Raw genomic sequence first — 12,609 nt, forward strand, 5'->3', positions numbered from 1 at the left:
ATCCCACAAAGGAGTAACATTTGACACCTTTAAGGGCATTTTGAAAAATGGGTCATTGGCTTTGGTGAGTTCCAGAATTGGCTGTAGCAATCTAAAAAAATAGGCTTTCAGGACAACCAAAAATCAATTATCATTCTCAGAATTTTTGAGAACCTGGAAAGAAATAATATAACAAAACTTCTTAAGCTCAAAATATTTATTTCTTGTGTTGTCTAGATTTAAAATTTTTATTTTTAATTTATCTTTAAAAATTATTTATTTATTTATTTTAGTTGTAGATGGACACAGTATCTTAATTTTTATTTTTTTATTTTTATGTTGTGCTAAGGATCAAACCCAGGGCCCCCTGCATGAGAACCAAGTGCTCTACCACTGAGTTACAACCCCAGTGCCTAAAATTTTTAGTTTTGAAAGCAGGAAAAAAAGCTTATCGAATGCATGTCTTTGAAACCAATTTCTATATTCAGTTAACACTCATTTGAAAGCTAAAAACTTAATTCAAGTTCATTTTTCTTTTTGAAAATAAGGTGGTTTATGACATATTTTTTGCCTACTCACTTTGGATTATTTCTGAAAGGCAGAAGGCCCAAATTATTACCAATCCTTATTCTTTAGATATATGAAGCTTATGTTTAGGAGGCAAACTAAAATGGTCTTATTCATTTGAAATTTTAGAATACTTGTAATATCCAAGATCTATTGCTATATAAAAAAATTCACTCTACTTTGCCTTAAATCACCATCATTGTTATCATCAAAATACCAATTAAGTAAATTTTTCCTTGACAGAAGATATAAGAAGATCTGGTAAGTACTTAGTTTTTGTTGAGCCTCTAAGAATAGCTGTGATTTCTAGAATAAAGTGGAGGTGTATGGGTATTTTATTATTCATCTGAGTGCCCATGAACATTTAGTGATTCAAGAAATATTTATTGAGCTATTGTTAAGGTGAGATTACAATAAATCACCAAGTCGATCTAAAAGCAGGAGACAAAAACCTTATTCATCAGCGATTGGTTCAGATCCACCAGCTGGCGGGCCAAGGGGTAGGCTGCAAGTCTATAACTTTTAACTCCCTCCTGGGATTTGGGTACACTTTTTGTAGTCCAAAACCATACTAATCATAAGTAGCTGTTGCTATGATTCAAAACAAATTTCATGAGATCTAAAATCATAAGTAGAAGGGGGAGTTGGTCAAAATGTATCTAGTTGAGTACAAGTTGAATGGTTACTCACATTTAGACAATCAGTCTTGGAGAGGGTACATTGTCCAAGAAAAATGAGAACCAAAGAGAGAACAATTTTACATTGTATAAGAATTGCCATTTTGTGTCGCCAAATATGCTTTGCTAAGCAACTATTGATGGGTACAGAAGTGGGGCTTTCCCATGGGAGAAGCAGTTTTTACATGACAGGGAGTCTCAGGGGAAGATGGAGTCTGTTTGGTCTTTGCCCGTATAGCGTGGTCTAGAACACTACCACAAGCCAGGACATGCTGTCAGTCCTGGTTTTACAGTAAAAGACAAAAATGACAAAAATTTCTGCCTTCCTGAATCTTAGTCAGGAGAGACTCCTGCTTCAGTAATAAACCAAAGGATATTTTTATAGTGGTGATAGAAATGATGGAGAAAAACCAAACAGGACAGGAGAATGGGTATGACTGATGGGCTTGACACTTAAACTGATGGTCAGACATGCCTAACAAGGCAGGGAAAAGCTTTCTGACTGAGGGAGTGAAAGGGCAGAGGGTTTTCAACCAGCAGCAATGTGACCCATGGTTTGATGTGAACTGAGCAGGAGGGAGAGTAAGGAGATAAATGAAAAGGAGGTGAAGGGAGGAGACAGCAGACCAGGCAGGGCCTTGGAAGGCACTGTAAGGATCTGAGTTTTATTTCTGAGAAAGGCATTGGAATCTCTTGAGCAAAGCAGACTCCTGTTAAGACTTAGGTTTCAAAAGACTGACTGTGTAGAGAAAAGATTTGTGAAGGGGAATGATGGGTGGGAAGCCCATCAGGAGGTAGCGTGCAAGGAGTGGTAGGGGTGGAGGTGTCTGGACGAATTCAAGGGTGTAGCTGAAAGGGTTTGCTGACAGATGTGGAAGATGTGCTTGGGAAACGACTGCAGTTTTCCAAGGACGCTGATTAGTGATTCACTACAAGGGCATGCTGAAATTTGAGGGGGAGGGCTGATTTTGTATTTTGACTTTGTTGTATTACTTGTGTGTGTAATATTTGGTGACCAACTATCTCAAGTCACTGTATCCTCTTCCCACCAAAGCCATCTATGGAATTTGAAAGAACAGGAAATGGAGGGTTTCAGATCTTGAATTCTAGTTGGTCCTACATGCAATAGAAAATGTAATAGGAATAAATTACAAATATATAATGGGGATATATGTACACATACAAATAAATTAATTTACAATAATGGATGTGGCAAGGGAAAATATTGGAAGGAAACAGGCTGATTCTTACCAACTAGTGTCTGCCCTATCATCACCCACCTCAATACAGGTGATAGCATGGGATCTTTGAGGAGTGAAGCCAGATAATTTACTTATTCATTACCTATCCTTTCTAGTTGGCCACTCAGATCCTCACCTCCTACTCTCAAAGTTTCTGCCTTCCTGTTTTGCTGAAATACTTAACCATCACTAATTACAACTACACTCAAAAACCCTTGACTTAGTTCATGCTTCCTTGACCTCTTGCCTATTTGTTACCCATTACCCACAACAGACATGTATGCTTGCCCTGTTAGGCTCTTGGGTGTCTCCTCTTTCTACTGGTTCTCTGTTCTACTCTCAAAATATTCTTTTTAAAACCTTCTCTGGCCCCTCAGGACTCCTTACTAAGGAATATTCTGTATTAAATTATTTTCAGAATGTTTTTTCCTTGACTTTCTTAGTCATACCATTCCTACATGTACATCAGATTGATTTTCTAAAGAAAGTTTCTCCAGTGTCAAGCCCTGAGCACTGGTGAATTTTCCAAGAATTCCATGGCATGTGCATGAGGTTTGCAGTCTTTACTAACTCAAGGTTACTTCACAGACTTCGGTTTTTGTTTGCTGGACTCTTTGAAAATGCAGACCTCCCTTTCCTCTGAATGGAGCCTCCGCTGCCATGGATGAGATGGAAAGCCTTCCAATATGCTGGGCCCATCAACCTCGGATTGATCTATTTTGACCCTCAGCAAGCAGCAGATGCAGGAGCTGGAGGCACACTTCCTGAAGGACCCCTATCCATCCTACAGTACCACGGTGGCCCTGGCCTCCAGCCTCAGCCTAGAGAAGCAACTGGTGCAGAATTGGTTTACGGTGCAACAGAAGATATAACCCAACTCTGAACGAGGCTGTCACCCATTTGCACGATCCCTTGGGAGGCCTCACGCTCACCCTGGGCACACTCCACTTGGGCAGGTCCATCCTGGTCTAGCTTCTGTTGTCCATGCCCATCCTGCAAAGATGTCCACTACCTCAGCCCAAGAAGAACCAGAAGCTTCTCCATTCAGGCCCAGGAGAGTGCCTGGCCCCTCAGGGGAGAGGATGAGGAACTAGAAGCCACCTTGAATAGACTCTCCACTGCAGAGCCTGAGGAAGGTGACCTTGAAGACCCAGACAAATCATGTCCAGCATATTTCTGAATGGATGGGAGTTCTGCACCTGCCACCTTCCACAGGTCCCTCAGGTCCTCCCTCCGGTTACTATTCCATCTAATTGTTGTCCCCACCTGTCATTTGAGTCACCTGGAAGTGTCTGAGTCTCCAGTCCAGGAGTGGAATGGGTGTTCCTGGGTGCATTTCCTTCCCTTAATGCTGACCCCGCCCATAGCCAATTTTATCACTCTTTCCTAATTTACGGGGATCTTCGTCCGCAGCCCAGTGTAGCAGCTGCCTGCATCTCCAGGAATGAGGGACCTCTGCTTTCCACAAGGATTTTTCCACAGTCCTCTGTTGACAGCCACACCCACATCAGATCCCATCCCCCACCTCCATCTTTTAGATACCATATCCAATATAATTTCATCATTTTGAAATAGTTTGGAGCTTTGTCTTCATTTAGGTATTTTCCCTCTTATTTCCTTTTAGTCTTTGTTTTGTTACTTGTTGGAGGTTATTTTTCTGTTTGATTTTCCACAAGTTTTCTACTTTTGCTTCAGTGAAAAAAAAAAAAAAGAAAAAGAAAATGCAGACCAGCTAGACACTCTAGGTTGGGCTATTTCAGAGTCTTGCTAATACTGTTTTAACTAGAATCCTCTTTCATCCTGCCCTCCCAGTTCTAATCATCAGCATTAAATGATTAAATGTGTAGATCACTTTGGGTCATATGGACATTTTAACAATATTAATTTTTCCAATCCATGAAGATAAAATGTATTTCCATTTATTTGTGTTCTTTTCAATTTAGTTCTCTCTCTTTTTTTTTCTTTGAGTTCCTTATATATTCTGATATTAAGATCTTGTTGGGTGAAGAATTTGCAAATATTTTCTCCCATTCTTTGGGTTTTTTCTTCATTGTTATTTATAATCTTTTGCTGAAAATGGTCTTTTTAGTTTTATAGAATCAGATCTTACATATGTAAGCCTTTAATCCATCTCAAGTTAATTTTTGAATGTGGTGTGAGAGAGGAATCTAATCTCATACATCTATGTGTGGACATCTAGATTTCTCGACAGCATTTACTGAAGAGGGTAATTGCTCAAAAGCATGATCTTGGTGTCTTTGCCAACAATTTGATTTTAAGTGCAAGAATTTATTTCTGGGTTTGAAAAATCCTGTTTTATTAGTCTTTGTCTATATTTGTGCTAGCACCACAGATAGTTTGGGTCACTATAGTTTTATAATATATTTTGAAGTTGGATTGTGTGTCCAACTATACCTAAAAAATATATATTTTTTTTTAATTAAAAACAAAAGACCAGTACTAATGTAATGACAGAATCTGGAGTCTTTATCTTGGACCAACTTTTACAAAAACAAGGTTATTGTAATGTGTCTTTAAGACAATGACTTTATGGCATAAAACATATTAATAATGACATGTTCCTATTGAGATTTCACTCTGTATTCCAAGGGGAGATGTTTCAGTTATAGCATTTTAAAACAGAGCCAGAGAGTAATATAGTTCCATAGCAGTTAGGAATAAAATCTACAGTTTTTTTGAACATGATTAAATCTAATGTTAAAGTAGATTTTGAAGGTTAAAAAAAAAGAAATCTACCTTTGCTACATGATTTTATCTTTATTATTATGATTTTTATAACTATTTCTTTGATTAGTTTATGATTATTATTTTTTGGAATCTGGAATTTAGTAAGTCATCTAGAAATGCTCATATTGAAGGTCTTAAATGCTAGAGGCCTATCAGTTCATGTTCGTATTGGCTGATATTTAGTATTAGAAATGAAATGAAGTGAGACCTGTACTGAAAGGACATTGTAACAATACATATGACTATTCTATGAAAACAGAGGGGCTTACTCATCCCAGAGGGTTACTCTAGATATTAAAAACCATGAATCCACTAGGATAAAAAGAAAAAAATGGACAATTTTTTTCTTATTTCAATTACTATGGTACTAAAAACCAATCAGCTCACACTATGTGTACTAATGTTCTTAGAGGACTAAATAATTAATTTTGGTGTCAGAGGCTACAGAAAAGAGCATAGTAATTTAAAATAAAACTACTGTACATTTTTGGTCTGTATGAAATTGACAAAGCTCTCTCATATGCATTATAATGAAGAAAGCAGCTAGATGTGGCAACTGAGTCTCAGAAAAGCTTAGCATCTTATTCAAATTCAATAGAGCTAAGAAGGAAAGCTTCAATTTCATCTGCATCTGGCCTGATGTGGTTCCTATACCAAAGTGCCTCTAGTGCGGTACTTCTCAAACTTTAATGTCCTTAACAATCATGTGTACATGGGGGGCCTGGGGACGGTAGAGCATTACCTAGTATGTGTGAGGCCACTGGATTCAATCCTAGGTACAAGAAAAAAACAAACAAACAAAAACAAAAAAAGATCAAGTGGGGCACCCAAAAGAGCTTCAGTTTTGCGATTCACTCAGACCCTGAGATTCTGATTCAGTCATTCAGTAGTGGGGCCAAGAATCTATACTATAAAGGCACTCTAGGATATTCTGCTAGACTGAGTGTGTAAACCACACTTTGAGAATAGTACTCCAGGCAATATATGATTATGTAAGGTGGATATTCTGGGGCTGAAAAATGGCACATGAGAACTGACTGACTACTGTCAAAGACTGACTCTTGCTGGTTAAGGCCAGTTGAGAAAGCAGGATTCATGAATGACACGAACACATTAGTAATGGAAAAGATATGTGTGGTGGCACATGCTGGTTGTTGGTGCCAAATATTTGAGAATGGAGACCAAACACTATACCTTGTGGAACCCAAAGTGGACTCTCTGCAAGCTGACTTGGAGCACATACTCCTGATCAGCATGCAATCTGATCCATTTGTTGTCATCTCGTTTGTCTGCATTCAGAGTTGAGACAGAGAGTTCATTGTGTCCTTCAGCTAAGTCATTCCATGAGCCTTTAACACTTATGCCAACATCTATCACTGGCAAATGAGATAAAAAATTCCATGCCTAAAAAGAAAAAAGGAAAAACAACAAAAAATGTCACATGGAGTAATCAACTAAGAAATAGTGTAATTTTAGAAAAAAATCAAACTTTTAATTTTGAGATTAATTCTGAATTAAATGCAATTGAAAGAAATAATGGACATATTTTGCGTCGTTTACCCAGTATCATGCAATGGTGGCATTTTTCAATACCAGGATACTGATATTGACACAATCCACTGATTATTCAGGTTTCCCTAGTTTTTCTTGTACTTGTACATAGGTGAATATATGTAGAACAGTGTTTTTTAAAATCTTCTTTAAGTTTTTTTTATAAACCAAAAAGTTATTATCTAAACTTTTAACTTATTTTTTTAATTTTTTTAATGCCTCTTCATATTGAGTGGTTATTGACTATACTAAAAAAAAGAGGGATTAAAAGTTTTTATTGTATTTTTTTAAAGAGAAGCATCTATTTTAACATTTATGTGACTTTTAAGGTAGAAAACATTACTTAGCGATATAAAGGAAATCTGAAAATAAATCTGTGATGCAATTGTTGATGTCAGTATAATCCATTGACACTTGTCATATAACACAGGGAATCCTGTAAGACTAGGGTTCCTTGTAGAAACAAATAGTTTTTTTTTTTTGGCATTATCATGCTGAAAGTACCAGTTAAAATCACACATATTAAAAGAGTAGAAATACTTTACCAACTTTATTCTTGCCTTTAAAATTAAAAGATATTTGTGAGTAATCAGTATTCCAATAGTACATGCTTAACAATGCTGAATGAACAAATGAAAGAGTGAATCTTATATCCACGGAGAGTATATAACACAATAAACTTTAGGACTAGGTAACTGTAACCTTTTTTTAACATTTACAATTATGTGGTAATGTAACTATTGGTCAAGACAACTTCTTTTTTAACATTTATTTATTTTTTAATTGTAGGTGGACTCAATATCTTTATTTATTTTTATGGGGGGCTGAGGATCGAACCCAGGGCCTCACACATGCTAGGCGAATGCTCTACCACTGAGCCACAACCTCAGCCCAAGACAACTTCTTAATAGCTGTTTTATCAATTGTTATCTTCTAAGGTCATTTTTAAAGTTACACAACGAGTTTAATTTTAGTTTTCCTTTTAGTTCTTTTATATATGGTATGGATTTCCTTATAAGCTTTAATTTTCTGTTTGCTAAGACTTTAGTGTTGCTGGTATATGTAATCAAACGCAGTAGCCCTGATGAACCAAATTATCACTTAGGTATTTTTTAAAAAATAAATAAGATAAAAAATAGATCCAATGCAAAATTTCAATTCAACTCCAATCCTGTAACTTGTCTTGTGAATTTGAAATTATGCCTACAACTAGACTTCTGAAATTGAAATTGTCAAGCTATAAAATGTACTTCAAGTACAAAAGATGGTCTATCTCCTACTAGAACCAAAAGTCACTGAGTTCAGAAGCTGCACTAATTAATATTCTAATATTGGCCAACACAGAAAAGTGGTAGAGGGAACACTTAAATATTTAATTTCTACAAAACATTTAATTTTGTGAAACAAGGAAAGTAATATTTACCACACAAAGCAGGATTTCATGTTTTTATACTCATACCATTAAATTAGTCACCAATATGATGTTTTCTGATATTAGCAACTCACTGAGATTTTTCTTTACAAAGCTTCCAAATGTCTAAATGGCTTATATTTACATATGACATCTTTTTGTAGGACTTATTATTATTATGTTTTAACTTATAATGTGTACAGATATATTTATTTGGTATATAGGTATATTTATGTATACAAAACATGAGCTTTTTAAAAGAAACTGCTAAGATATTTCAATACCAGCCAAACATATCTATCTGAGGATTAATCTTCATCTATCGAATCAGGCAAGAGCACTGCCATGCACACAATTATTTAATTAGCAGTCAAATCCTCTGCCAGTCAGCAACCGTTCCAGGCATACCGATGGGGTAGGAGATGCAAATCTCACAGTTGTACTGCTTTTTCTCATTACTACTGCAATTAGCACTTAAATTGATGCTTTAAACATACTAATTTCTGGAATAATTCAGGATTTGTATGTTTCCTGGGATCGCCTCACTGCAAAGCCGACACCAGATTGCTCTGCAAAATTGAAGCACTTTTGAGCCAAAATAACCATCATCGTATCAGACAGAGCCAATTTGCATTTGGTTTTAAAGATAACAGAATGGAAATTTATGCAAATAAATTAAGTAAGTTTACCTGTGAATTCTCCCTGAACTAATTATAACAAGTCTTGTTCAAAAAAAAGTTTTACTTGGAAAGAAAAAGAGACATGCTTTAAAAGTTTCTTTAATATGTGTACATACAAATCAATATAATCATGTTATAAATCCTGAACATTCACTTTTGACACATTTAGGGTAAAACTGCTTAAGACTTAAAAGGCTAGAAAGCCAAGTATCTGGCATTGTTCATTTGGTTTTTGGCCTTCCAAAGATTGTTTAGATTTAACTTTCCTTATAAGTTACATAGTGAACAAATAAGGGGTTTATTTGAAAGAATCTCTTTGAATCTAGGAACAATAATGTAATTAAAATAAGAGTGGAACATAAACAAGTAATTGAAGGAATTAGATGAAAATATACCCTACCATAAAAAGGGAAAAACTCCCTAGAAGAGATGGAGTAGGCTCCTGGGTAATGCAATCTGGTGATGGAAAGGCTAAATAGAGCCTTCCAAAGCAAGCTTGAAAGCCTTATACTGAACAAGTTCTCATAATGCCAGTAATGTTATTAATCACTATTACTATCATTTGTTCAATTATTATTCTATGTCAAGAACTATATAAAGCAGTTTACATAATACTATTTTGCTTAACTTTCATAAGAATGTCATAAGATATATATAATGTTTCCATGGTTAGTAAATGGCAAAGACAGAATTTAAACACAGGCGGGACTGACTTCAAAACCCACGCCCTAAGTTAGAAAACTCTTGGTACAACTTCACAGAGTAAGGCGGCCTTACCTGCTTTGTTTTGGTGGCCTGTAGCTCCTTCTCGACCATGGAGCTGAATATATGGTCTTTCCCTATACAGGCATGAATCAGTTCAGGGAGGCACTCAATGGAAGTTTGGCACCTAGCATGTGAGCACTTTATAACTGGTTTCCATTTCCTTAGAACTTATATCAACACCAACAAAATAACTCTTTCAAAGCACAAGTTAGATTTTCTGATAACACTGGTATGTATGATATTAACAATTGTTAAAAATTAAGATATAACTCTTTATAGGCCATTATATTAAGTTTTAAATATTGCCTAACATTCTTTATATCAACCTAAGGCAGTATCACTATCATTGTATGAAATCTGTAAACTGTAAATAATGTATCAGGTTCAGTAATACGTAAAAGAGTTCATATGCAGTAGATGTCTTTCTATAGGAAGCACCGGTGTGAAACAATGTTTCCATGGAGATAAAAGTGCTGATGTGAAACCTTGACATGATTTTGGTGAATGTGTGCAAGTGTCAACTATAATTACTTGAATAAAATTTTAAATTTTACGTTTGGGGAGCACAGAATTTAAAGTACACTTTGGAGATCTTTGAGATAATTTTAAGTTGTGCCAGATCACAGGAACATGAGCCACCTAAAAGTTATAGAAAGAAGGAAATATAGTTGAAATTACATTAATATTGAATTTTTAAGGGTGATAAGAGAATTGGAACAAATCTCCTACACCATCCAGCAGATTCCCTGATAGATGATGCTGTGTGAGGTTGTGCCTTTAATGTGCTTTCTATACTGCTGAAATCCAACTCACATAACCTTCAGAACCTTACCAGAAGAGCTTCTGACAAGTTGTAGATATATCTACCTTCTCTCCCTGCCACCTGTTGTTGCTATGGCTCACTCTCTGAATGTGTCTGTTAGTTTCCAGGGACATCCTATGATAGGGACTCAAGCATACCTGTCACCCTGTCACCCAGTACACTTGATTCAAATTAGGGATTTTTCTTAGGGGACCCCAGGTGTTCCTGAGGTTCTTGTTGGCATCTGTACTTGGATGGTTTAAATAACTGTGATCCTCATGCAGCTGACAAGAGGTAGAGGGTGAATGATGGCAAGCCAGACTATTTTGGTTATCTCCATAACTGTGAAATAACATTCTGTCTTCAAGGTATCTCAACTGCTGTGAAACATTGGTGTGAAAGGATATTTTCATTTAAACACTGTCAATCTAGCTTGTATACTGTACTGTTCTTTTCCTTGTTGAAACATTTGCAGCCATGTATGTGAGACCTAAGGGTTGAATTATTCGATACTATTATAAACTCAGTACAGATTATATCTTGAACTCCCACTACACCTGACTATCTAGTTTTGGACATTTCAGATTCATAATTTACTATTTTTAAAAAACATTTTCTTTTAGTTGTCATAGGACACATATCTTTATTTTATTTATTTATTTTTCTGTGGTTCTGAGGCTTGAACCCCGCGCCTTGCATGTGCTAGGCGAGCCCTACCACTAAGCCATAACCCCAGCTCCCCATGGTTTACTTTGGACAATGGATTTCAGATGCCTCAGTCTCTTCTACATAACAGAAGCTGCCAATTTATCTTGGTTTTAGATCACAAAGCTCCTTAATAACGTTTTCTTAAATAAAGCTGATATTGTAAAGGAATAAATGCAGTTAAAATAGAAACATATTTAATATTGCAAAGGGAGAACACACAATTTAGGTAGGAGAAGGTTAAAATGAATTGTGGTTCATCTTGGCACTGAGGGCAGGTCTCCTTCTGGGAAAAGGGCATTTTTAAGCCAAAGAATCAATATTGTAGGCACCACATGAAATTCCAGTGTCTATATGTATTTTAATAAGGGAATTTGGGGGAATCTGGGGGTGTAGCTCAATGGTACAGCCTAGCATGCATGAAGCCCTGGGTCTGATTCCCAAAAATACCCACTCCTCCCCAAAAAAATCCATTAAAAAACTTTAAGAAATTACATTGCAAATTAAGACAATTACCTGAAAAGGTGAAGATGGTGCTGTTCTATGTTTGGTAGTGTAAGAAGAGAAGAATCTTTTAACCACCGGCCCTGGATCAACATCTGAACAAGGTTGGTGGTATTCAGGTCAGTCACCAGCCAACCTTGCTTTGCAGCCACATCCAGCATTGCCTGAATAGGCAAACAGCACATGTCACAAGAACATCAAGGCATTCACCCTCTCCCATTGGAAATGTTACATTAGCTTTAACAAAACAAACAAAAACAAAAAATCAATCATTTTATCACTAAATTACTATTCATCCAAATAAAAACAGAATAAACTACAGTTGGATGGGGAGAGTAAAATGAATTTCCTGTATCATCCTACAAAAAAGTCAAACCCTAAGCTAATTTTAAGAGTAAAAACTCATTGTACTTTGAAAACAAATACTTAATAATTCACTATATCAAGAATACTAGTAGTTGCATTTCTTCTTTTTTAAAACAATTCTTTTTAGTTGTTGATAAACCTTTATTTAATTTATTTATTTATACACAGTGCTGAGAATTGCACCCAGTGCTTTATGCATGCTAGGTAAGTGCTCCACCACTAAGTTACAACCCCAGGCCCTTCACAGAGTCTTTTAAATTTGAAAACTATTTATGATGGTAAGGAGAGAGAAGGTTTTCTTGTAAAACACTCATTTTCCCCAAAGAGCAAGTTAAGAATAAAATCCTGTTCTCAATGAGAATAATACACCACATCCACAATAACAATAATACACAAAGGGGCAATTGCCAGTGGTACATGTGGAATGATGGAGAGCTATTCATATCAGTCTATACATTTAATCCAATGTTTTATGAACAAACAAAACGCTGCATTTGCTTAAAGCAAAATTAAACAGTGAAATCTTATTAGTTTAAACAGTGAAATCTTAGAAGTTTACACAGGCAAAGCCATTTCAATTAAATTAGATTCTGGAGAATGCTGTCTTAAAGAC

At 36.0% G+C, this 12,609-nt stretch overlaps 1 protein-coding gene across 1 annotated transcript; it reads right to left on the reverse strand.

Moving 5' to 3' along the window:
• Positions 1-3,313: 3,313 nt before the first annotated feature.
• Positions 3,314-11,791, reverse strand: LOC143639869 (activating signal cointegrator 1 complex subunit 3-like). The gene is made up of 4 exons (XM_077107905.1): positions 11,643-11,791; positions 9,632-9,779; positions 6,407-6,616; positions 3,314-3,472 (listed from the first exon to the last, which is right to left on the reverse strand). The coding sequence occupies exons 1-4, from the start codon at positions 11,789-11,791 to the stop codon at positions 3,314-3,316; spliced, it is 666 nt and encodes a 221-aa protein (XP_076964020.1).
• Between the last annotated feature and the right edge of the window lie 818 nt (positions 11,792-12,609).

This window comes from Callospermophilus lateralis (genome assembly GCF_048772815.1).
Source record: "Callospermophilus lateralis isolate mCalLat2 chromosome 11 unlocalized genomic scaffold, mCalLat2.hap1 SUPER_11_unloc_3, whole genome shotgun sequence".
NCBI classification, from domain to species: Eukaryota; Metazoa; Chordata; class Mammalia; order Rodentia; family Sciuridae; genus Callospermophilus; species Callospermophilus lateralis.

Coding starts and splice junctions, on each gene's coding strand:
- LOC143639869 (XM_077107905.1), bottom strand. CDS start 11,791: ATGCTGGATGTGGCTGCAAAGCAAGGTTGGCTGGTGACTGACCTGAAT. Junction 9,780..11,642: donor CACCATCTTCACCTTTTCAG/GTAATTGTCTTA, acceptor ATAAGTTCTAAG/GAAATGGAAACCAGTTATAA. Junction 6,617..9,631: donor AGGCCACCAAAACAAAGCAG/GTAAGGCCGCCT, acceptor TTTTCTTTTTAG/GCATGGAATTTTTTATCTCA.